The sequence below is a fragment of the Setaria viridis genome, chromosome 2, assembly GCF_005286985.2.
Source record: "Setaria viridis chromosome 2, Setaria_viridis_v4.0, whole genome shotgun sequence".
Classification (NCBI taxonomy): Eukaryota; Viridiplantae; Streptophyta; class Magnoliopsida; order Poales; family Poaceae; genus Setaria; species Setaria viridis.
This window is the reverse complement of record NC_048264.2, coordinates 19,057,518-19,085,133: the sequence shown is the minus strand read 5'-3', so window position 1 is coordinate 19,085,133 and position 27,616 is coordinate 19,057,518. Positions and strand designations below refer to the sequence as shown.

Genomic DNA, 27,616 nt, shown 5'->3' with positions numbered 1-27,616 from the left:
CATGCGTTCGTTGCGAAAAAATCCACCCGAGTTTCGCTACCCGGCAATAGTGTATTCGGGTGCCGAAATGCACCCGTTTTGCATCATTTTTCGTGCCGGAACCGAATGCCCAAAAACACTCCCAAACATGTTCTAGGGTATATTTAGTAAAGATTGCATGCATTCGTTGTGAAAAAATCCACCCGAGTTTCGCTACCCGGCAATAGTGCATTCGGGTGCCGAAATGCACCCGTTTTGCATCATTTTTCGTGCCGGAACAGAATGCCCAAAAACACTCCCAAACATGTTCTAGTGTATATTTAGGAAGAATGCATGCGTTCGTTGCGAAAAAATCCACCCGAGTTTCGCTACCCGGAAATAGTGCTTTCTTGTGCCGAAATGCACCCGTTTTGCATCGTTTTTCGTGCCGGAACCGAATGCTCAAAAACAGTCCCAAACATGTTCTAGTGTATAGTTAGGAAGATTGCATGCGTTCGTTGCGAAAAAATCCACCCGAGTTTCGCTACCCGGAAATAGTGCATTCGGGTGCCGAAATGCACCCGTTTTGCATCGTTTTTCGTGCCGGAACCGAATGCTCAAAAACACTCCCAAACATGTTCTAGTGTATAGTTAGGAAGATTGCATGCGTTCGTTGCGAAAAAATCCACCCGAGTTTCGCTACCCGGAAATAGTGCATTCGCGTGCCGAAATGCACCCGTTTTGCATCGTTTTTCGTGCCGGAACCGAATGCTCAAAAACAGTCCCAAACATGTTTTAGTGTATAGTTAGGAAGATTGCATGCGTTCGTTGCGAAAAAATCCACCCGAGTTTCGCTACCCGGAAATAGTGCTTTCGGGTGCCGAAATGCACCCGTTTTGCATCGTTTTTCGTGCCGGAACCGAATGCTCAAAAACAGTCCCAAACATGTTCTAGTGTATAGTTAGGAAGATTGCATGCGTTCGTTGCGAAAAAATCCACCCGAGTTTCGCTACCCGGAAATAGTGCATTCGGGTGCCGAAATGCACCCGTTTTGCATCGTTTTTCGTGCCGGAACCGAATGCTCAAAAACACTCCCAAACATGTTCTAGTGTATAGTTAGGAAGATTGCATGCGTTCGTTGCGAAAAAATCCACCCGAGTTTCGCTACCCGGCAATAGTGCATTCGGGTGCTGAAATGCACCCGTTTTGCATCATTTTTCGTGCCGGAACCGAATGCCCAAAAACACTCCCAAACATGTTCTAGTGTATAGTTAGGAAGATTGCATGCGTTCGTTGCGAAAAAATCCACCCGAGTTTCGCTACCCGGCAATAGTGCATTCGGGTGCTGAAATGCACCCGTTTTGCATCATTTTTCGTGCCGGAACCGAATGCCCAAAAACACTCCCAAACATGTTCTAGTGTATATTTCGGAAAATTGCATGCGTTCGTTGCGAAAAAATCCACCCGAGTTTCGCTACCCGGCAATAGTGCATTCGGGTGCCGAAATGCACCCGTTTTGCATCGTTTTTCGTGCCGGAACCGAATGCCCAAAAACACTCCCAAACATGTTCTAGGGTCTAATTAGGTAGATTGGATGCGTTCGTTGCGAAAAAAATCCACCCGAGTTTCGCTACCCGGCAATAGTGCATTCGGGTGCCGAAATGCACCCGTTTTGCATCATTTTTCGTGCCGGAACCGAATGCCCAAAAATACTCCCAAACATGTTCTAGTGTATATTTCGAAAGATTGCATGCGTTCGTTGCGAAAAAATCCACCCGAGTTTCGCTACCCGGCAATAGTGTATTCGGGTGCCGAAATGCACCCGTTTTGCATCATTTTTCGTGCCGGAACCGAATGCCCAAAAACACTCCCAAACATGTTCTAGGGTATATTTAGTAAAGATTGCATGCATTCGTTGTGAAAAAATCCACCCGAGTTTCGCTACCCGGCAATAGTGCATTCGGGTGCCGAAATGCACCCGTTTTGCATCATTTTTCGTGCCGGAACAGAATGCCCAAAAACACTCCCAAACATGTTCTAGTGTATATTTAGGAAGAATGCATGCGTTCGTTGCGAAAAAATCCACCCGAGTTTCGCTACCCGGAAATAGTGCTTTCTTGTGCCGAAATGCACCCGTTTTGCATCGTTTTTCGTGCCGGAACCGAATGCTCAAAAACAGTCCCAAACATGTTCTAGTGTATAGTTAGGAAGATTGCATGCGTTCGTTGCGAAAAAATCCACCCGAGTTTCGCTACCCGGAAATAGTGCATTCGGGTGCCGAAATGCACCCGTTTTGCATCGTTTTTCGTGCCGGAACCGAATGCTCAAAAACACTCCCAAACATGTTCTAGTGTATAGTTAGGAAGATTGCATGCGTTCGTTGCGAAAAAATCCACCCGAGTTTCGCTACCCGGAAATAGTGCATTCGCGTGCCGAAATGCACCCGTTTTGCATCGTTTTTCGTGCCGGAACCGAATGCTCAAAAACAGTCCCAAACATGTTTTAGTGTATAGTTAGGAAGATTGCATGCGTTCGTTGCGAAAAAATCCACCCGAGTTTCGCTACCCGGAAATAGTGCTTTCGGGTGCCGAAATGCACCCGTTTTGCATCGTTTTTCGTGCCGGAACCGAATGCTCAAAAACAGTCCCAAACATGTTCTAGTGTATAGTTAGGAAGATTGCATGCGTTCGTTGCGAAAAAATCCACCCGAGTTTCGCTACCCGGAAATAGTGCATTCGGGTGCCGAAATGCACCCGTTTTGCATCGTTTTTCGTGCCGGAACCGAATGCTCAAAAACACTCCCAAACATGTTCTAGTGTATAGTTAGGAAGATTGCATGCGTTCGTTGCGAAAAAATCCACCCGAGTTTCGCTACCCGGCAATAGTGCATTCGGGTGCTGAAATGCACCCGTTTTGCATCATTTTTCGTGCCGGAACCGAATGCCCAAAAACACTCCCAAACATGTTCTAGTGTATATTTCGGAAAATTGCATGCGTTCGTTGCGAAAAAATCCACCCGAGTTTCGCTACCCGGCAATAGTGCATTCGGGTGCCGAAATGCACCCGTTTTGCATCGTTTTTCGTGCCGGAACCGAATGCCCAAAAACACTCCCAAACATGTTCTAGGGTCTAATTAGGTAGATTGGATGCGTTCGTTGCGAAAAAAATCCACCCGAGTTTCGCTACCCGGCAATAGTGCATTCGGGTGCCGAAATGCACCCGTTTTGCATCATTTTTCGTGCCGGAACCGAATGCCCAAAAATACTCCCAAACATGTTCTAGTGTATATTTCGAAAGATTGCATGCGTTCGTTGCGAAAAAATCCACCCGAGTTTCGCTACCCGGCAATAGTGTATTCGGGTGCCGAAATGCACCCGTTTTGCATCATTTTTCGTGCCGGAACCGAATGCCCAAAAACACTCCCAAACATGTTCTAGGGTATATTTAGTAAAGATTGCATGCATTCGTTGTGAAAAAATCCACCCGAGTTTCGCTACCCGGCAATAGTGCATTCGGGTGCCGAAATGCACCCGTTTTGCATCATTTTTCGTGCCGGAACAGAATGCCCAAAAACACTCCCAAACATGTTCTAGTGTATATTTAGGAAGAATGCATGCGTTCGTTGCGAAAAAATCCACCCGAGTTTCGCTACCCGGAAATAGTGCTTTCTTGTGCCGAAATGCACCCGTTTTGCATCGTTTTTCGTGCCGGAACCGAATGCTCAAAAACAGTCCCAAACATGTTCTAGTGTATAGTTAGGAAGATTGCATGCGTTCGTTGCGAAAAAATCCACCCGAGTTTCGCTACCCGGAAATAGTGCATTCGGGTGCCGAAATGCACCCGTTTTGCATCGTTTTTCGTGCCGGAACCGAATGCTCAAAAACACTCCCAAACATGTTCTAGTGTATAGTTAGGAAGATTGCATGCGTTCGTTGCGAAAAAATCCACCCGAGTTTCGCTACCCGGAAATAGTGCATTCGCGTGCCGAAATGCACCCGTTTTGCATCGTTTTTCGTGCCGGAACCGAATGCTCAAAAACAGTCCCAAACATGTTTTAGTGTATAGTTAGGAAGATTGCATGCGTTCGTTGCGAAAAAATCCACCCGAGTTTCGCTACCCGGAAATAGTGCTTTCGGGTGCCGAAATGCACCCGTTTTGCATCGTTTTTCGTGCCGGAACCGAATGCTCAAAAACAGTCCCAAACATGTTCTAGTGTATAGTTAGGAAGATTGCATGCGTTCGTTGCGAAAAAATCCACCCGAGTTTCGCTACCCGGAAATAGTGCATTCGGGTGCCGAAATGCACCCGTTTTGCATCGTTTTTCGTGCCGGAACCGAATGCTCAAAAACACTCCCAAACATGTTCTAGTGTATAGTTAGGAAGATTGCATGCGTTCGTTGCGAAAAAATCCACCCGAGTTTCGCTACCCGGCAATAGTGCATTCGGGTGCTGAAATGCACCCGTTTTGCATCATTTTTCGTGCCGGAACCGAATGCCCAAAAACACTCCCAAACATGTTCTAGTGTATATTTCGGAAAATTGCATGCGTTCGTTGCGAAAAAATCCACCCGAGTTTCGCTACCCGGCAATAGTGCATTCGGGTGCCGAAATGCACCCGTTTTGCATCGTTTTTCGTGCCGAAACCGAATGCCCAAAAACACTCCCAAACATGTTCTAGGGTCTAATTAGGTAGATTGGATGCGTTCGTTGCGAAAAAAATCCACCCGAGTTTCGCTACCCGGCAATAGTGCATTCGAGTGCCGAAATGCACCCGTTTTGCATCATTTTTCGTGCCGGAACCGAATGCCCAAAAATACTCCCAAACATGTTCTAGTGTATATTTAGGAAGATTGCATGCGTTCGTTGCGAAAAAATCCACCCGAGTTTCGCTACCCGGCAATAGTGCATTCGGGTGCCGAAATGCACCCGTTTTGCATCATTTTTCGTGCCGGAACCGAATGCCCAAAAACACTCCCAAACATGTTCTAGGGTATATTTAGGAAGATTGCATGCGTTCGTTGTGAAAAAATCCACCCGAGTTTCGCTACCCGGCAATAGTGCATTCGGGTGCCGAAATGCACCCGTTTTGCATCATTTTTCGTGCCGGAACCGAATGCCCAAAAACACTCCCAAACATGTTCTAGGGTCTAATTAGGTAGATTGCATGCGTTCGTTGCGAAAAAATCCACCCGAGTTTCGCTACCCGGCAATAGTGCATTCGGGTGCCGAAATGCACCCGTTTTGCATCGTTTTTCGTGCCGGAACCGAATGCTCAAAAACACTCCCAAACATGTTCTAGGGTCTAATTAGGTAGATTGGATGTGTTCGTTGCGAAAAAAACCGCCCGAGTTTCGCTACACGGAAATAGTGCATTCGGGTGCCGAAATGCACCAGTTTTGCATCGTTTTTCGTTCCGGAACCGAATGCTCTAAAACACTCCCAAACATGTTCTAAGGTCTAATTAGTTAGATTGGATGCGTTCGTTGCGAAAAAATCCACGGAGTTTCGCTACGCGGAAATAGTGCATTCGGGTGCCGAAATGCACCCGTTTTGCATCGTTTTTCGTGCCAGAACCGAATGCTCAAAAACACTCCCAAACATGTTCTAGTGTATAATTAGGAAGACTGCATGCGTTCGTTGCAAAAAAATCCACCCGAGTTTCGCTACCCGGAAATAGTGCATTCGGGTGCCGAAATGCACCCGTTTTGCATCGTTTTTCGTGCCAGAACAGAATGCTCAAAAACACTCCCAAACATGTTCTAGTGTATAATTAGGAAGACTGCATGCGTTCGTTGCAAAAAGAATCCACCCGAGTTTCGCTACCCGGAAATAGTGCATTCGGGTGCCGAAATGTACCCGTTTTGCATCGTTTTTTGTTCCGGAAGCGAATGCTCAAAAACACTCCCAAACATGTTCTAGTGTGGGCACATGTAGAGATATGTGCTAGGACTGACCCAACACGAGAAGTAGTTCTCTCTTTACACAACATGTACGCTTTGTCCTTAGACCTGAGATTGTCACATGTACTCAAGATGTGGATCAACTTACTTGGGGGCTATCAAACGCTACACCATAATAGGGTAGTTAAAAAGATAGCTTTCGAGTTTGTCAAGAAGCATGCTGTGCGGCATGGTCAATCAAGATGGGATTTGCCCCTCTCTGATTGAGAGTGATATCTCTGGGCCACTCGAGTGATCGGATCCGAAAAAGAATGGCCATGCTACGTACGGTTAAGAGTTAACCTACAAAGGGATTCTGAATCACAGGATCGTGAAAGAGTGGTCAGCTTGAAGCTAGACCAAATATCATGAGGCAAAGGGAATAGCATGTACATGATGTTGTGACGGTTTGTCTGATATAATATTCGTGTGCGTATAGGAGTTGGCACATGTTGCTAGAGGTCGCTACCGACTATTGGGTTGAGTAGGACTACTCGGGCCATGTCTATACGTATCCGAACCTATAGGGTCACACACTTAAGGGGCTGGAAGCCCAATTCAGATCACATCCGAATTGGATCAGGTTTAGGAGTACTAATGGGCCTCGGACCCAGAGGCCTGTGAGGAACCTCTATAAATAGAGGGGTGGGGGCACCCTAGAGTTTACACCTTTTGGCCGAAGCATAGCCGCCGCGCCTCCCATGCCCTCGTCCTATTGCAACTCGTGGACCTAGTAGTCCCGCTTGCGATGCTTCCTCCCTGCACGTGTGGATACCTTGGAGGTGTTGCACCTGCAGCACTTGGATGAGCCGCCGACGAGCCATGACGAGCCGCTGACGAGCCACGATGAGCCGCGACACGAGGAGGACCTCGCTGTACGTGGATGAGCTGCTGAAGAGCTGCTCGATGTCGACGTGTTCGACTACGCTGATCGACTTCTCTTCCCTAACGCAATTCTACAACTTCCGCACCTTTGCGTCGAGTGGTAATCCCGTGATCCATATACAGGAGTTTTCCTGGTTTACGCGGTAGAAAAATTTTATTTTGCGCTAGCGTAGCCTACCTCGTATCCCAACAATTTTGATTTACAGCAAATCTATGGATGAACATCTTGATCACTTACGTGCTGTTATTAATATTTTATGAGATGCACGTTTATTTGGTAACCTTGAGATGTGCACCTTTTCCACTAATTTAGTATCTTTTCTTGGCTATGTTGTGACTCCACAGCGAATTGAGGTTGATCAAATCATGGTAGAAGACTATAACACTGGTGCGGAGTTTCCTAGGACTTGATGGTTTCTATCGCCGTTTTGTGAAGGACTTCAGCACCATTGCTGCACCTTATGATAAGGAACTATATGCTCTTATTCGCACATTAGAAACATGACAGCATTACTTGTGGCCCAAAGAGTTTGTTCTTCATTCTGATCATGAATCTTTGAAGCATATTCGTGATCAAGGGAAATTGAACCGTAGACATGCTAAATGGGTTGAATTTATTGAATCTTTTCCTTATGTTATTAAGCGCAAGAAAGGGAAAGAGAATATTATTGTTGATGCTTTGTCTAGGAGATATACCTTGCTGAATCAACTTGATTACAAAATCTTTGGATTAGAAACAATTAAAGACCAATATGTTAATGATGCTGATTTTAAAGATGTGATACAGCATTGCAAAGATGGAAAAGGATGGAACAAATTCATTGTTAGTGATGGGTTTGTTTTTAGAGCTAACAAGCTACGCATTCCAGCTAGCTCCGTTCGTTTGTTTTTGCTGCAGGAAGCACATGGAGGTGGCCTGATGGGGCATTTTGGAGCAAAGAAAATGGAGGACATACTTTCTAGTCATTTCTTTTGGCTAAAGATTAGAAGAGATGCGGAGAGATTTGTTGCTCGTTGCATGACATGTCAAAAGACTAAGTCACGGTTAAATCAACACGGTTTGTATTTGCCTTTACCTCTTCCTAGCGCTGCTTGGGAAGATGTTTCTATGGATTTTGTGTTGGGATTGCCAAGGACTAAGAAGGGATGTGATAGTGTGTTTGTGGTTGTTGATAGATTTTCTAAAATGGCACATTTCATACCATGTTATAAAACTGATGATGCTACTCATATTGCTGATTTGTTATAAATTGTTCGTTTGCATGGTGTGCGCAACACAATTGTTTATGATCGTGATGCTAAATTTCTAAGTCCATTTTGGAAGACTTTATGGCGAAAACTATGAACTAAGATTTTGTTTTCTACTACATGTCATCCCCAAACTGATAGTCAAACTAAAGTTATAAATAGAACTTTGTCTACTATGTTAAGGGCTGTTTTAAAGAAGAATATTAAGATGTGGGAAGATTGTTTGCCTCATATTGAATTTGCTTATAATCGTTCACTGCATTCTACTACAAATATGTGCCCATTTCAGATTGTTTATGGTTTCTTTCCTCGTGATATTATTGATTTGATGCCTTTGCCATCTTCTGAAAAACTAAATTTTGATTCTACTAAGTGTGCTGAATTGATGTTAAAACTGCATAAACAACTAAAGAAAATATAGAGTGTATGAATGCTAAATGTAAGTTTGCTGGTGATAAAGGTAGAAAGGAACAAATTTTTGAACCTAGATATTTAGTTTGGTTGCACTTGAGAAAGGATAGGTTTCCTGAATTGAGAAAGTATAAATTGATGCCTAGGGCTGATGGACCATTTAAAGTATTAGAGAAAATTAATGATAATGCATATAAGCTTGATCTGCCTGCAGATTTTAGGGTTAGTCTCACATTTAACATTGCAGATTTGAAGCCATATTTGGGAGAAGAAGAAGAGTTTGAGTCGAGGATGACTCAAATGCAAGAAGGGGAGGATGATGAGGACATCACCATCAACGATACATCCACGCCGACACAAGTACCAATTTCTGATCCTATTACTCGCGCCCGTGCTCGTCAACTTAATCATCAAGTAAGTTCACTCTTGAGTTCATATCCATCATATTTATACCATGGGGACATGTGCACTCTTATTTTGGTTAGGAACCAGGGAGAAGACTGAAAAGGAAAAGGATTCGCGCAGGCTGGATTCGGACTGCAGGACAGTACCAACTTGTGATGGTCACCACGGTTGCATACGAACTCGGACTCGGGCGTTCAAATACTTCATGGAATCCTTATGAAGTCTATTTTCATATGGATCTAGACTCAAGTTGATGAGGACATCACCTACTTAGATACAACCATATTGGCAAATGTTAATTCAAAGGTGAAATAATTCTTATCAAGATTGTATTTGATATATTTGATGAATTGATGCTGCACTATGATTTGTGTTCATTGTTATTTTCAGAAATACATATATGGATCAAAAACAGTATTAAACACACATGGAAGGTATAGAGGACCAAAGAAATTGATTGGGAGCCAAGTTCAAGTATTCCTAATGTCCTCCACCAGGACACCACATCACTTTTGGCACAAGGATAAAAGAGATCAAATCCAACACGTCTTAGGGCTGTATTTGGACTGCAGCACTATTCCAACTTGCAACGGCCGCCACAACCTCATCCAGACTCCGTTTTGGGTGTTCAAGTACTCCATGGAATCCTTATGAAGTCTATTTTCATATGGATCTAGACTCATGTCCATATATTTCTTGAGGCGGTTGCAATAATCAAATTACTACTGAGAGGTTTTTCTATCAAAGGTGTTGCGTCGCCTTATTTTGTCTTGATGGGCCTTGTATCAAGTCGGGTCCAATAAGGACGTGTCCTAGGGTTGGAGCATGACACCAGGACCCCCTTGATCGTCCTCCTAGGTATTAATAAGGATTAGAGCCACCACAAATAGATTGGGTTTTTATTTTTTTGAAAGTTTAGCCATTGCTACTTCCTTGTAGACACGTGTGTCAACTAAACCATCCATTCTACTTGATTCAGAACCCCAACTTGGTGATTTTAGATTGGTTTTCATCTCCATATTTGCAATTGAGTTGCCTGTTCTACTTGTTCTTGCTTTTTCCTCGATTGCTTGCAGGAATTACCCTAGTGGTTTGGTTGATCGTGCTCCACAAGATCGCGACGACCATTAGAGGTGGTGTATTGGTTGCTAAGGTGCAGCATCCTTGGATGGTTGTAGTCGATCCGTGAACATCATCTCCATCCCCAAATCGAGTTATCCCCTTTCTCTCATCGAAAGATCGGGATTCAACCCTTGCGGGTTCATATCATTTGATAATCATAGCAAGGTTGATTGGTGAGAGACTTCTAGTTCTTTGCTATTTTTGAACTCCTATAGTCCAAAAAAATAGTAGATTAGTTCTCCATAATCCCAAAAATCCTTTGAGCTTGATACTATTACTACTTACTTAGGGCTTATTAAATTAATGGTTGTATCGTCGTATCAACTTGCTGGTCTTAGCGTCTAGTCGTTTAGAGTTTCGAGTTCTAGTCACGTTTGTGTCACCATCGCAGATTTGAGTTTATTTGTTTCTCTCCACAAATCAGAGTGAATTTCCAAATTCCTTTATTTTGTTTAGCACCATTACCCTAACCACATCCTTGGATGGTTGTAGTTGGGCCTTGAATGTCGTCTCCATTCCCAAATCGAGTTATCCACCTTCTCTCATCGAAAGATCAAGATTCAACCTAGCGGGTTCATATCAGAAGTCCATATCTGTTCGGAGCCAGCCGCAATGACCCAATTACTACTGAGAGATTTTCTATCCAAAGGTGTTGCATCACCTTACATTGGCCCAATGTGTTGTGTATCAAGTCAAGTCCAATAGGGACGCGTCCTAGGGTTGGAGCACAACCCCAACACCCTGGTGGTCATTCTCTCACCTTCATATACCCCTTAGCAGCTACCAAGAACAGTTGGGTTTTGTTTAGATCAAGTTTAGCTCTCGCTACTTGCTTATAAGCGCGCGTGCTAGATCAGCCGCCCGTCTTCTTATCTTCGAAACCCCATCATTGTTGAGATTGAGTTTTAAACCTTCATCTTCATCTACTAAATTCAGTTCTTGTTATACTTGTTCTTGCTAGTTCTTCGATTGCTTGTAGGACGAGTACCCTAGTGGCCGGGTGACGCGCTCCAATAAATTGCGATAGCTATTGGAAGGCTTTAGTCGGGCCGTGAACGTCGTCCCCGTCCACCAATCAAACTATCCCATACCTTCTCATCGAAAGATCGGGAATCAACCCTAGCGGGTTCCTATCAGCTACTACACAAAAAAGATGCAAAATAGGTGAGTTTTTCACAATGAACACATCCAATCTACTCCATTAGATCCTAGACCATGTTTGGGAGTGTTTTGGAACATTTCGCTACTGCACGAAAAATGATGCGAAATGGGGGTGTTTCCGTACCAGAATGCACTATTAAAGGGTAGCGAAATTCCGATGGAGTTTTTAGCAATGAACGCATCCAATCTACTTCATTACACCCCATACAATGTTTTGGGGGTGTTTTGGAGCATTTCGCTAGTGCACAAAAAATGATGCAAAACAAGTGAGTTTCGCTACCCGAATGCACTATTTCTAGGTAACGAACTTTGGATGGATTTTTTCACATCGAACACATCCAATCTACTCCAATAGATCCTAAATCATGTTTGGGAGTGTTTTGTTGCTTTTCGCTAGTACATGAAAAAAGATGCAAAATGGGTGAGTTTCGCTACCCAGATCTATTGTTTCCAGGTAGTGAACTTCCGACGGAGTTTTTTTTGCCACGAACGTATCCAATCTACTCCATTAGACCCTAGACCATATTTGGGAGTGTTTTGTAGCATTTCGCTACAACATGAAAAATGATGTGAAATGGGGGCGTTTCGCTACCCGAATGTATTGTTTCTATGTAGTGAACTTTCGAAGGATTCTTTTGCTATGAGCGCATCTGATGAGGACATCACCATCAACGATACATCCACGCCAACACAAGTACCAATTTCTACACCGACACAAGTACCAGTTTGATACGGAGGTGGCCCGATCTTCTCGACGTAGGATCGCTGACCCACATATAGTGGTAGAAAGATAACTATTGTACCCTCTCATCTCCATGGACCAGCAAGCACAATCTTGATAAGTTTCCATCGAACCCTCAATTCCTAGCGGAAAAGCAAGCACGATCTTCGGCGGAGCACCCAATTCCCCTTCTATGATATGCATAGGAAGAACAGGCATGAGACCCTAATCCTAGAGAATCACATAGCTAAATCAATTTATAATTCGAGTCTAATGTTACATGGACGCACACCCCTAACTTATATAGTACCTAAGGAACCTGAAACCTAAAAACTAGACTCTCACAAACTTTGGATTCAATCTGCCGTCGTCTTCCCTTCTGATCTGCGGCGCATACTGAAGGAACCTTGGCTTGGAACTCCATCCATCGCATGTAAAACAAAATTATCTTTCCAAAGAGTACTCAAACGTCCAAAACGGACTCCATACGTAGGAGATATGGACATCTTAATCCAGGGTTGTCAGGCTATGACGTGGCAATCTGAATTGAATTCAAATCTTCCAATCTCCAAACTCCTTGTTAATTCCGAACCAAATCCTTACCAAATTTGAAGAATGAAGTCTTTAAATCCCTTCTAAATTAATGGTAGAGTCGGATACGATAAATAAGGGCTTCTAGAATAGAGACTAACCACGTTTTACAATCCACGCGCGTCAACGTGACAACCTGCATAGTCTTAAATGAAATTGCCATAACTCTTGGTATAAAAGTCCAAATCTTGTAAGGTTTGATCCATTGGAAAGAAGACTTGATTGGCTTACAAAATATCATCTTCCTTCACCTTCGAACCTTCTGTACTGGTGCACAAACCTCAAGAGAATTAACGGAAAGAACTAATGACCAAGCAACTTGACCTTTTGATCCTCATCACAGTTTCTAGTCCTGCTACTCGCACCCATCCTCATCAACTTAATCATCAATTAAGTTCTCTCTTGAGTTCCTGTCCATCATATTTAGACCATGGATATGCATTCACTATTGTTTTGGTTCGGTACCCAAATGCACTATTTTAGGGTAGTAAAATTCTGACAGAGTTTTTTACAACAAACACATCCAATCTACTCATTAGACCCTAGACCATGTTTGGGAGTGTTTTGGAGCATTTTTTATTGGAACCCGCTAGGGTTGATTCCCGATCTTTCGATGAGAGGCTATGAGATAACTCGATTGGTGGATGGAGACGATGTTCATGGCTCGACTACAACTTTCCAAGTTGCGCCTTAGCAACCGATACACCACCTCCAATGGCTGCCGCAATCTTGTGGAGCGCGTCACCCGGCCACTAGGGCACTCGTCCTGCAAGCAATCAAAGAACTAGCAAGAACATGTATAACAAGTACTGAATGTACTAGATGAAAGTGAAGGTTTCAAACTCAATCCCAATAATGATGGGGTTCCGAAGACAAAAAGATGGGCAGCTGATCCAGACGCAGTAGCAAGAGCTAAACTTGATCTAAATAAAATCCAACTATTCTTGGTGGCGGCTAAGGGTTATATGAAGGTGGGAGGATGACCACCAGGGTGTTGGGGTCGTGCTCCAACCCTAGGATGCATCCTTAATGGACCCGACTTGATACACGGCCCATTGGGCCAAAATAAGGCGACGTAGTACCTTTGGACAGAAAACCTCTCAGTAGTAATTTAGTCATTGCGGTCGCCTAAGAATAGATATAGATTTGAGTCTGGATCCATATGAAAATAGACTTCATAAGGATTCCATGAAGTACTTGAACGCCCCAATTCGAGTCCGTACACGACCGTGGTGACCATCACAAATTGGTGTTGTCCAGCAGTCCGAATCCAACCTGCGCGAATCCTTTTCCCTTTCGATGTTCTCCCTGGTTCCTAACCAAAATAAGAGTGCACACATATCCATGGTCTAAATATGATGGACAAGAACTCAAGAATAAACTTACTTGATGATTAAGTTGACGAGCACGGACGTAAGTAATAGGACAAGAAACTGGTACTTGTGTCGGCATATAAACTAGTACTTGTGTCAGCATGGATGTATCGGTGATGGTGATGTCCTGATCAATTTTGCTACTTCACAAAAAACAATGCAAAATAGGGGTGTTTCGGTATCCAAATGCACTATTTTAGGGTAGCGAACTTCCAACGGAATTTTTCGCAACGAACGCATTCAATCTACTCCATTAGACCTTACAACATGTTTGAGAGTGTTTTGTAGCATTTCGCTACTGCACGAAAAATATTCGAAATGGGGCATTTCGGTACCTGAATATATTGTTTTCACGTAGGGAACTTTCGACGGAGGTTTGCACAACGAACACATCAAATCTACTCCATGCAATCATATCTATATGAAGCTACCGACTAGGATCATGTGCTGCTTTGATGCGTATTCAGTCGAGAAACCTGGTACCCGTATGGACTGGTAGCAGCAGCAGGTTCATGCTGGTTCATATTACAGCAAAAGGTAGCAGAAAGAACAGACTACACGTTGCACATTTCCCCATCTGAATTAGCCTGAGCTGCATAAAACATTAGCCCTGAGCTTCTGAGCAATCTTGCACATAACAAGCAGTAAACATAAATAGTGCCCGGTCTCATTTGAGTGACTTGAGCTCGGGCACTCGGCTTCCTGCAGACTGTTAATTTTGCCCTCTAATAATTTCATCAGTCCGATTTCTCTTGACTTACTAGCCGGTTAGATTTACACCTCGCATTCCAGTACAGGTGCGTTCACCAAAATCGCTTAATTTTGCTAGAGTAGCAAGAACAACCTGCCACATCACCTCTATGTGCCAAGTCAATGGACCGGGTATTTGAAGCTCCTGTCCTCTTTATCTTTGGTCATCATACATGAGATCAATTATTGTGGACAGCCAGCAATTACAAGAACTTTATGTGACAAAGCAACATTTTATATTCACGTTTCTGGGAGAAGTTTTCGTGCTTTGAGATGATGATTATGCCAAAACAATAAACAGCTTTTAGGAAATAAAAAACTATTATTAGAATGTGCTAAAATTAGCCATTATGATTTTTCAAGTGCACAAGTACGCTTTTGCCCTGTTGCTCTAACCATTTGAACTTCTTTTCCTTGCCATCAAAACATGTACGACCCTTTGGCCCTTTAGAGACAACCCAAAAAAAGGAAACATGAATGGTCATGGCTGGATGGCACCCTAACGCTGTCCAAAAAGTGTGTGGCTTGCCTTGTGTCCCAACCACACCCTTCCCTTACTCCATTCCCGTAGCATGCTTCCTCATGCTTTGCTTTGTCATTTTCCCCATTCCTTCTTGCAGACCCTTAGTTTTCTTTTCTGTGTTTTCTTCTCAAATTTCGGACAACTCCACCAATTTCCATCATTGTTTACAGTGTATCCTCGATGGAATTGCCTGGTTAGGCTAAGGTTCCCATTTGAATGGGGAAGAGAAGGTGCGAATCCTTGTTGCCCAGTCTCTCTTTCCCATATCTCAATTTCTTTATTCTTCCTGCTGCAAATTTATCTAAAAGGAGAGGAAACGAAGTTTTTTTATTTCTGAAGAAGACAACAGGCGCCCAAAAGAAGTTTCAAGTGTGTATCATCTGAATCAACCATTTATTTGGCAAGGCACGACATTGTGGAGTTGAGGCTGGCATAGTTTGAGGTATGGGGAAGACACCAAAGAAGAAGAAACTAAGTGAATCGGGATCAAGCCCAAAGTTTATCAGCAGGAGCAACTCAAGGACAAGCGGATGCAGCGGTGAACAGAGTTCACAGCCAGAAGTCGACGAGGATGATGTTGTCTTCATCAGGCTGGCTTCCGAATTGAAGGATGAGGGGACGAGGCTATTCCAGAAAAGGGATTATGAGGGGGCAGCATTCAAGTTTGACAAAGCGGTAAAGCTCTTGCCAGAGGGGCATCATGATATCGCCTTCCTCCATTGTAACATTGCAGCATGTTACATGCACATGAATCCGGAGGAGTATCATCGTGCAATTGACGAGTGCAATTCAGCATTAGAGGCATCACCAACATATACAAAGGCATTATTGAAAAGGGCGCGTTGTTTTGAAGCATTGGATAGGCTAGATCTAGCTTGTGGGGATGTGGAAAAGGTTCTGAACCTAGAACCAAACAATGTGACGGCATTGGAACTCCATGAGCGTATTAGGGAGGTGATGGAGGGCGTTTTCTTGGACAAACAGGTTGCATCACCAGACAAGTCTGCGATCAACATTGTAAAAGAGAGAATACAGAGGAGGGTGTCCCGAAAATTTAGAAATTCCATAGTCGAGGAAGAGGTGTGGGAGATGATTAATGATGAAGAGGATCATGAGAATATTGAGGAGGGCAAGAAAGATAGCAGTAAAGATAACCATACAATGAACGATTTAATCCAGCAGGGAAATGATGGTAGAAAGATCCAGGAAAAGCGTAACCAGGACAAGCATGAAAAGCATCCTGAAGAGAACAAAAAAAATAATGGTCACTACAAGCCAGGTGTGGCCAATGAAGGGCAGCAACAGCAGCACTCTTCGTGGGTTATGGAAGAAATGAACCTGAAACAGAGGCATGGCCAAGACAACCACGAAAAGCATCTCAAAGAGATACTGGTGAAAGGCATTCAGCTTGAAATGGGAAACTATACCACACAGAGCAGTGCGGTAAGGCGTAAAAAGCATTTTGAGGTTGGTAGTCACAGCAAGCAAGAGAAGTATACAGAGGAAAAATATGAGAGATACACCAATCTCAACCAAGGAAAACACTATTTTGAGGAAAAGTATGAGAGGTATGTGCCAGAAAAGCCAATTACCATCAGAACAGCAAATCATGGTAGAGACAAGCATACAAAATATACTAGGGACAATCATGAAGATGTTAGGGAAGGGGTAAAGAAGAAATTTAAGTTCGTTCATGGAGATGACATAAGGATTGTTTTAATTCCAGAAAACTGTAGTCTATTACAAGTAATGGACATCGCTCGCTATAAGTACAACCCGAACCTGAAGTCATTCCTTCTAAAATTCATGGACAAAGAGGGTGATTTGGTGACAATTACATCTACCGAAGATTTAAGGTGGGTCGAGGAACTCTACCCACATGTACCAGTTCGGTTGCATGTAAAAGAGGTTAGTCCTGAGCGCGAGATTACTAGGGATCTGGTCATGCCTATGTCCTCCTTTGCTGCACGAGAACAGAATCACTATAACACCTCTGAGTGTGGAAGCTCAAGGAAGGAAGATGAAAGGAACTCTTGCTCTGATGACTGGATGGTGCAGTTTGCTCGCCTATTCAAGAACCATGCTGGTTTCGATTCTGATGCATGTGTGGATCTTCGTGATCTTGGTATCCGACTTTACTATGAGGCAATGGAAGATACCATCACAAGTGAAGAAGCACAAGAAATATTTCAAGCTGCAGAGGCGAAATTTCAGGAAATGGCAGCTCTAGCGTTGTTCAATTGGGGCAACGTCCACATGTCCCGTGCAAGGAAGCGATTAATTTTATCTGAAGATGCTTCGAAAGAGTCAATACTTGCCCAGGTCAAGTCTGCGTATGAATGGGCATGCACTGAATATGTCAAAGCTGGGAAGAAATTTGAAGATTCTGTGGATGTGAAGCCAGATTTTTATGAAGGTCTTATTGCACTCGGACAGCAACAGTTTGAACAAGCAAAGCTATCTTGGCGTTACGCCGACACATGTAAAGTAGAAATGGGAACTGAAGTATTAGAACTTTTCAATCATGCTGAAGACAACATGGAAAAGGGGATGGAGATGTGGGAAGGAATAGAATATTTGCGAGTAAAAGGGCTAGCTAAATCAAGGAAGGGGAAGATAGTAGTTGATAAATTGGGTTTGAATGAGCAGGGAAAAGATTTATCACCAGATGAAGCCTTTGAACAAGCCTCAAACATGCGTTCACAGCTTAACATTTCATGGGGTACAATTCTTTATGAACGCTCGGTAGTAGAATTCAAGTTAGGACTTTCTAGCTGGGAAGAAAGCCTACAAGAAGCCATTGAAAAATTTAAGATCGGAGGAGCTTCTGTAGCAGATATCAGTGTGATGGTAAAGAACCACTGTGTGAATGGGAACAACCAAGAAGGTATGGCGTATCCATTTGTGCCTTCTCCTATGCAAATATGTTCCAGCTGCGTTACATTATCTATGTTCAAGCAAGTATATGTATGGCAGTTACTATATATTTTAGGAATCTAACAAAGAATAGAATGAGAAATGATCATGTCATCATTACCACTTTTAATGTTCTTTCCTCAAAACCTATTTCATTGAAGGTTATATATAGATTGACGTTTTCAAATAATTTTTCTTTCAAATGATGACTAGCCTTAACTGAAAAAATTGAAACTTTGAAAAGTTGTACAAGTACATATAAAATGACTACCGATATCTCAAGCAAAGGGCTAGCATGATACATTCTCTCTTACTGTATGTAAAGAGCAATATGTTAGGCAGAAAAAACTAAATACATATGATTTCTACTTGTCAGGATGTAGCTTGCTACTAGTAAAGACATCAATCTCATCACTGGTTAGTGAGCTATGCCCTATGATAAAACATTGTGATACAATTTGTGATGCTATATTCTGGAACTACCAGTACCATAACATGCAAACCATTTATGATAGAAAGTATTACGATTCTATGTGTAATTCACTCACGTTATATTAAAAACTGCAACTGGTCAAAAACTGCAATCGATTTCAATGCCAATTTTGCGTAACTAAATATTTACCTATTTCTTTTGCCACAAAATTGGGTGCTGGAGCACTACATCCTTATAGTTAGGTTCAGGTGTATTTTCTAATGTAAGTAATTTTTTTCTCCATTCCGCAGGATTAAGCTTCAACATTGATGAGATAGTTCAAGCATGGAATGAAATGTACGATGCAAAAAAGTTAAAAAATGGTAGTTCTTCTTTCCGTCTTGAACCTATATTCCGAAGGAGGCCTTCAAAGCTACATAATATACTAGAGCACATACACTATACGTGAGCTTGTATTAAACATTGGACTTGGATGCTGTACTGAGGATAAGAACGTTGATACTTATTTTCTTGTGCAACAGGTAAATTTATTCTTTATCAACAACTATTTTTCTATGATTCCTAAATATCAATACAGAGACCGTTTTTTTACATCAACGGTTACCAATTTGCTTGCTTGGCAACCGAAAGCTAAGGACAGGCTCAATGGGTTTCATAGGAGTTTCATGAGTATTAAATTTGTTGCCACATTAGCAAAATTGTTGACTTGCAAGGCTATTATGAGGGGGGAGTTTCATCATACGCGAAAAGAGTTTCATCCCTAGTAGGCATAATTACCAAATTCTCAGTTTTGGTAATAGTGTAATGAAACTGTGTATTGAGACTAGCCTAATATTTCTGTGGGTGCCATTAAGAGGCCTGGTGCTGCCTAGGACATTTATGAGAGAATTCGACCGGTTGGGCTGGTCACTTGGATCACAAGGGAAAAATTAAAATGCCCTTCTTGTTATTTCTCAACTTAACAAATTTTAACCTGTCTAGTTTCTGTCTTCCCAAAATGCCTGCTACTACCTCATCTCCAATGCCACCCGCCTTGCCCTGCTCATCCATTACCTGAATCTTTAGGAAAAGAGAAAAGGAATAAAGGTTGCTCCTAAATTATTTTGAAACGAGGTTGTGAAGTGCACAGCAATACAAAAAAGATTTAAGTGGTGGCATCAACATTTCTATACTATAACAAAAAATCCCACTATTAAATGATTCCAAAACGCACGGGAGAGAATAGTGTCTTATTTTCATGGTTGATGATTACTACTGATGAGCAATAATTATTCCAGTATTCTAAAGTCAATGGTTTTCGGCACACAGTATTATCTTATGTGCACAGTTACTTGGGACACAGGGGCCAAGAAAACATTTTTTTTTTGCGAATAGGGGCCAAGAAAACTGCGTAACAAGAAGCTTAACCTGACCATCTTCTCCCCTTTACAGCCAGAAGAGTATACCACCAAATAAAAAGAAACTGATCTGTTTTTACAGAACTTTACCCCAAACTCATTTTTAACATGGCTAACTTAATGGGCAAGCCAACTAAACAAATCTCAGTCTAAGAACTTGCTACAGTGCTGTGGGTACTCATAATATCAAATTATGTTGCAATGTATAAGTATGATTTCTCTGCACTTATCATTTTTTTACTCATTTGATTTAAATTTCCAAGATAACATTATGCAATATGCATCAATAAAACGAAAATGGTTTCAACATGTGTTTGCAGACTGTAACAGATTGGACTGTGCTGCATTGATGCATCAAAAGCAGATCTTTCCAACTCGACCCAAAGGAGTTAATCGGAATGCACTTTATAGAGTTAAGAAGATAGTTATCAAGGTTTACGCCTATTGCACCTGTACAAATGCCCCAAGTTTGTATTTTAGAATAGAAAATGTCAGCTGAATTGTACCTTTTGTAGATGAGACAAGAGTCGAATGCTCAAAGTCCCTGAATGATACCATTTTTTTCTAGAAAGTTTTTCAATGCAGAGTTATAAGTGATAAATACAGCATGCCATCACTGTAATTTTTTCTTATGCATTATATGACATTCATTGTGTCACTGACTTTTGGGTCCAAACCACGTGTCAGTACCAAAGCATGGGATTTAGTAAAAGTGCAGCATTATGTAAGGAATTATTCCATCCAACTTTTCTGGTGGCACAATTTACCATGATGCAGACTGAGATATAAAAATGGTAAAGGTGTGGAAAGAGATAACAAATTAGAGGTTCCAAAACACTGGCTTGATAGTGTTCATCTGTAATGTGCATATTCATTGATTTGCAACTTGTTCACTAATTTAAATATTAAAGGAAAAATGATGGATTGAATGCTTCTCAAAGCCACTCGATAACTTGATAAGTAACCTTCTAGTCCAAGTTACTTGAGGAGGGTTTTCTTATTGCCCAGGGAGTGCAAGTAAAATACAGTATATACATTAACTAAATTGATTTCATAGTAGGATGGAGAAAAATATGGATAGTGGGACTGATTTTGTAATGGAAAAGGTCTATATGACACCAACATACGAGAGTAGACTATATACCCCCTCAATAATAAAATCAGGTACTGTGACCCTCAAAGTATCTACAACCATTCAAATAACCCCCTAAGGTGCTTTTTTAAGGCAGTTTTGCCACTATGGCATGCCGCATTGGCCTTGTTAGCCATGCTGGCACGCAGGCCCACATGTAAGTGGTGCATTTATTTTTTATTTTTTACTTTTAGCTATCTCACCATTCCCCAATTCCTTCCTCCCTTCGCTCCCTGCTTGAGCTTGTACCGTACCCGCTGATGAGCAGCCTGCCAACTCCAGCAGCGATGCGCGCCGTGGGTGGAACGTGGCCAGGCCTAACGAGGACAGAAGCGACCAACATGTGGCTGGAGGCCAACCAATCAAGAGTTGTGGTAGGGGCCGCGTGGCCAGCACGGCTGCTTCAGCAGGAACAGCTGCGCGTGCTACTTGCCTTTCTCTTCCTCCCCCTGCAACCCTCCTCATTTTCTTCTCCCACAGAGAAAATCCATGGTTGTACGGTGGCCAATTTTCCCTAATTTCGAATCAGCATCAATCAGCTCCTTCTCTTCGGGTGTGTTTAGTTTGGAGGTTCAACTAGGTTGGAATGGGTTCGACCCACAGCGACCCACGTTTGGTTGAAAAGCGAAGTAGGTTGGGTCCATCCCTGAGGGAAATATTCCCGACAGATGTGGGTCGAATGCATCTGACCAAAACGAGCACACGCACTCAATCCAGATGGATGCCGTTGGCATTTGTTTCACACGTGCAAGCGTGCAGGTGAGTGGGAGAGGTCGTCACTGCGGGAGCGAGTCGGGAGTAGCGGCGGAGGGCTGTGATAGAGGCGGAGTGCCCGATCTTTCGGTGAGTGGAGATAATTTCGATTTGGTGGAAGTAGACCCTCACGATCCGACTACGACGAGCGAACCCGAAGCGCCAATGCAATCGCTGAACCAACTCCCGATGGTTACCAACCTCGCCGGTGCGAGATCAGCCTGATCACGAAGATCGTTTCCTGCACGCAATCGAAAAACGAACAACAAAAAGACACGAGCAATCTCAATATCACTCGAAGGTGGAGTTCTGAATCACACGAGGACAGCACGTATTTGTGCGTGTTCGAGTAGCTAAAGCTAGATGTAAAACAAAACTCAAGTTGTAAACAAAAGGGACTCCGACTAAATAAAGGGGGCACAGCCCCTGGAGTCCGGAGGAGGCGCCACGGCAGGAGGGGGGCGCGCGCGACCAGGGGGAGGGCCACGACTCCCAACCCTAGGTGCCCCACCTGGGCTGCCCTGTTGGGCCATCTTCTTATTCCGCTAGGCCTTCGTTCCTTAACAGCATGATGAAGTTTAATTCTCTCGCACGGGCCCGAGTGATTGGCCCAACTGGATGATCAACTGTAGGCCCCTGAGGTGGAGGAGCAACTGGAGGTGCCTGAGGTGCTGCTGGTGTAGATGTACTTGTGATGTCTCATCATCCTCCCCTTCTTGAACTGAAGTCGTCCTCGACGGCAACTCCTCATATTCGTCCGCATACGGTTTCAAATCTGCAACATTAAAACTCGTGGAAACACCAAACTCCGCAGGCAGGTCAAGGATATAAGCATTATCATTAATCTTGGTTAGCACTTTAAAAGGACCAGTAGCACGTGGCATCAATTTAGAACGACGTAAAGTAGGAAAACGATCCTTTCTCAATGCAACCAAACCAGATCACCCGGTTCAAAAGTAACATGTTTTCTCCCTTTACTACCCGCAACCTGATATTTAGCATTAGCAGCAGCAATGTTTTGTTGAGTTTGCTCATGCAAGCTAAGCATTTGATCAACATGTGCAGCAGCATCTATGTGTGGGGCGTCCTCATCATCAAGCGCAAACAAATCAATAGGCGCCCGAGGAATATAACCATAAACAACCTGAAAGGGACACATCTTTGTAGAAGAATGCGTTGCATGATTATAAGCAAACTCAACATGAGGCAAGCAATCTTCCCAACGTTTCAAGTGTTTATCTAAAATAGCCCTAAGCATGGTTGACAAAGTTCGATTAACCACCTCAGTTTGTCCATCAGTCTGAGGGTGACAAGTGGTGCTAAACAGCAATTTAGTTCCCATTTTATTCCACAGTGATCTCCAAAAATGATTGAGAAACTTAGCATCACGATTAGAGACTATTGTATTTGGAATACCAGCAAACGAATAATCTCGCTAAAGAACAATTCAGCAACATTGCTAGCATCATCAGTCTTATGACAAGGTATAAAATGAGCCATTTTGGAGAAACGATCAACAACCACAAAAATACTGTCCCTCCCCTTCTTAGTTCTAGGCAATCCCAAAACAAAGTCCATAGAAATATCAAGCCAAGGGGCAGTAGGAACAGGCAAAGGCATGTACAAACCATGGTTGTTCAATCATGACTTAGCTTTCTGGCAAGTAGTGCAGCGTGCAACAAGGCGCTCAACATCAATGCGCATCCGGGGCCAAAAGAAGTGGGCAGCCAGCACTTCATGCGTCTTGTAGACACCAAAGTGCCCCATGAGACCGCCTCCATGCGCTTCCTGTAACAAACAAACGACGAACCGAGCTAGCTGGAACACACAACTTGTTAGCGCGAAACAGGAACCCGTCCTGTATGTGAAATTTGCCCCATGGTTTGCCATGAATACAATGGGCGAAAGCATCTTTAAAATCAGTATCGTCCACATATTTATCCTTCACAGTTTGCAAGCCAAAGATTTTAAAATCTAACTGTGACAGCATGGTATAGCGACGAGACAAAGCATCCGCAGTGATATTTTCCTTCCCGCTCTTGTGTTTAATAATGTAAGGGAAAGACTCAATGAATTCTACCCATTTAGCATGACGACGGTTCAGGTTTGTTTGGGTACGAATATGTTTTAAAGCCTCATGATCAGAATGAATTATAAACTCGCGATGCCAAAAGTAGTGCTGCCAAGTATGCAAAGTGCGCACTAAAGCATAAAACTCCTTATCATAAGTAGAATAATTCAAGCTAGCACCACTTAATTTCTCGCTAAAGTAAGCAACCGGTTTTCCTTCTTGTAACAAAACAGCACCTAGCCCAATACCGCTAGCATCGCATTCAAGCTCAAACACTTTAGTAAAATCAAGTAACTGCAAGAGAGGAGCATTGGTTAACTTATCTTTCAAGGTGCTGAACGCAACCTCTTGCGAATCACTTCAAGCAAAGGGGACATCCTTCTTTGTAAGCTCATGTAGAGGCACTGCATTGGAGCTAAAATCATGAACAAACCTGCGGTAGAAACCTGCAAGGCCAAGAAAGCTTCGAATTTGTGTGACTGTCGTCAGTGTAGGCCACGCCCGAATGGCATCGATCTTGCTGCTATCCACCTCAATGCCCTGTGGAGTAACAACATAGCCAAGAAACGAGACACGTTGTGTGCAAAACATGCATTTTTTGATGTTAGCAAATAAATGGGCCGCACGCAACGCATCAAAAACAGCACGCAAATGTTCTAAATGCTCTTCCATAGACTTGCTGTAAATGAGGATATCATCAAAATAGACAACTACAAATAATCCTATGAAGGGCCTCAGAACTTCATTCATCAAACGCATAAATGTGCTGGGAGCATTTGTCAAACCAAACAGCATAACCAACCATTCATATAACCCAAATTTCATTTTAAAAGCCGTTTTCCATTCATCACCTAATTTCATGCGAACCTGATGGTAGCCACTACGCAAATCAATCTTAGTGAAAATAATGGCACCACTAAGCTCATCTAGCATATCATCAAGGCGTGGTATAGGGTATCGGTAGCGAATGGTAATGTTATTAATAGCACGACAGTCTACACACATACGCCATGAACCATCTTTCTTTGGAACAAGTAACACGGGAACGGAGCAAGGGCTAAGAGACTCACGAATATAACCCTTGTCAAGCAACGCCTGTACCTGGCGCTGGATTTCCTTCGTCTCATCCGGATTTGTACGGTACGGTGCGCGGTTCGGAAGCTTTGCGCCGGGAATGAGGTCAATCTGGTGCTCAATGCCACGAAGTGGTGGGAGTCCTGGTGGCAAATCTTTTGGAAAGACATCAGCGTACTCCTGCAAAATGTTAGCAACTGCAGGGGGAATATCCAAAGATGGTGCATCATCAAGTGAAACGAGCACACTAGAGCATATAAGGGCATAGCATGGCAAAGGAGCATCGCGTAACTCATCAAAATCGGCACGTGTAGCAAGCAAAACAGGAGCATTCAACTTGATTTCAGAATTAACAGAGGTCGATGGTTCAAGTTGTTTAGCAGTTTTAGCAGCTCTAGCAAGATCATCTTTAAGAATTTGTTCAGGTGTCATTGGATGTATAATTATTTTCTGACCCTTAAACATGAAAGAATAGTGATTTGAACGACCATGATGCAAGCTATCAGTATCATATTGCCAAGGTCGCCCAAGTAACAGAGAGCATGCTTCCATGGGAATAACATCACAATCGACAAAATCAGAATAAGCACCCATGGAGAAAGGAACACGGACTGATCGAGTAATTCTAATTTTCCCACCATCATTAAGCCATTGAATGTCATATGGATTTGGATGCTTACGAGTGGGAAAAGACAACTTTTCAACTAGCGTGGTACTCACCAAATTGTTGTAGCTCCCACTGTCGATGATGATGCGAATCGATCGCTCCTTCACAACGCCCTTGGTATGGAAAAGAGTGTGTCGCTGATTCTTCTCGGATGGAGCAACCTGTGTACTAAGAACACACTGCACAACAAGACTTTCATACCTATCGGCGTCGCTCGGGTTGACATGTACTTCCGCTTTTGCTGCATGGTTAGTGGCAAGCATAGCATGTTGAATATCTTCAGAATCACTAGCGGAAGAATACTCACCAATGTCACGAATGAGCAAGGTACGCTTGTTCGGACAGTTCCGAAACACGTGGCCAAATCCTCTGCAACGATGGCACTGAATATCCCATGTGCGGCCCGTGGAAGGCGCTGTGCCTGTGGACGGGGGAGCACCTGCAGAAGTGGCTGCCCGCTCACGCGGTGTAGGCCCTGTTTGTATACGCTTTTCCTAGCCACGCTTAGATTATAATCTAAACGAAGATTTTCTCGCTTCTCGCTTTTCGCTTCTCGTAGTTCAAATCGTTGAAGCGGCTTACCACATAAGCGAGAATCGGTGGAAATAAGCAAAGCGTTTGGCGGGATTCTCGCTTATTTCCACCGATAAGCTGCTTATAAGCGGATACAAACGGGACCGTAGTGGCGGGCGTGGACGGTGCAGGGGGCGCGGGTGCTGAACCGGACGTCGAGCTTCGTCCTGCAAAAGAGTTAGAATATGGCTTCGAGCGGCGTCCCTGCAGTTCATGTTCAGCTTTGCAAGCAAATTCAAATAATGTGGTCATATCATAATACTCCTTATAATCAAGTATATTCTGAATTTCACGGTTTAAACCACCACAAAAACAGCGTCATTTTCCTCAACTAACCCACAACGAATCATGCCTTTTTGCAATTCCTAGTAATAGTCCTCTACAGATTGTGAACCTTGCTGAAAACGTTGCATTTTATTAAGCAAATTGCGGGCATAATAAGAAGGTACAAATCTGTGTCGCATAGCAGCTTTTAATTGATCCCATGTGGTTGGAGCTGTAGTGGGATGTTTTTATTTATATTCACGCCACCAAATTAAAGCAAAATCAGTAAATTCACTAATAGCAGCTTTAACTTGAGAACTAGTAGGAATATCATGGCATGTAAATTTCTGTTCGACTTCTAATTCCGAATCAAGATATGCAGCAGGATCATATTTTCCATTAAAAGATGGAATTTTAAATTTTATCTTAGCAAAAGAATCATTACCGGGACGGCGTGGCACACGGTGAGCACGACCTCGACGGTCTCCACCGTCCTGCTCCGTGTCACCACCGTAATCCTTCTGGAAATCTGTGACCATCGTGTTCAATGCATCGAGGCGTGACACGATGGTGTCGAGCATGGTCTTGGTGGCTGTCTGCGCGAGGTCGAGCTGATCAATCACTCATTCGCCGTAGTGACCGTGGAATCCATCCGTTCATGCATCGTCTTGATGTCTGTGGCAAGTCCATCAATTTGTGTCCGCATGTCCTGCAGCTGTTCATCCTGCTTGTTGTCCTCACCTGCCATGGTTAGCGCAAACACAAAACCGACGGCAAAATAGGGGTGTAACGGCTCACAAGGCACTCACACTAGTGCTGTTATCAATGTCTTATCCGTTCTTACCTAGCACACAGGGGCGACCCGCAGCCGACCGGAGGAACTCTCGAAAGATTGGAGCAGCGATTGCCTGGAAACAAAGTCAGCTCGTCGTAGAACTATGTGGTGTTCTGGGTAGGCTGCACTCAAGTCAAGGATTAGCACAATCAAACAATAATGCAAAGTTGAATTATAGTGTTAAACACGAAACAAACGCTGCTGGAAACAAGTGTGAAAGTGGAACAAGGAAGGTGGCAAAGGTGGAGAGAGCGCAACAAAAAGCTATTTTTCGGATGTTTTTTTTTATTTTTTTTTCTTCAGGAGTCCTCAAAACCAATAATATGAACACAGAGGATCTCAAACAGCAAATTGCGGCCCACACACACACACACTCTCTCTCTCTCTTAGCACAATCTTTTTTTTACCGGAATA

At 43.2% G+C, this 27,616-nt stretch overlaps 1 protein-coding gene across 1 annotated transcript; it reads left to right on the top strand.

Moving 5' to 3' along the window:
• Positions 1-15,140: 15,140 nt before the first annotated feature.
• Positions 15,141-18,949, top strand: LOC117845942 (HSP-interacting protein). Its single transcript, XM_034727025.2, has 2 exons — positions 15,141-17,974; positions 18,727-18,949. The coding sequence occupies exons 1-2, from the start codon at positions 15,532-15,534 to the stop codon at positions 18,882-18,884; spliced, it is 2,601 nt and encodes an 866-aa protein (XP_034582916.1). The 5' UTR covers positions 15,141-15,531; the 3' UTR covers positions 18,885-18,949.
• The last annotated feature ends 8,667 nt before the right edge of the window (positions 18,950-27,616 follow it).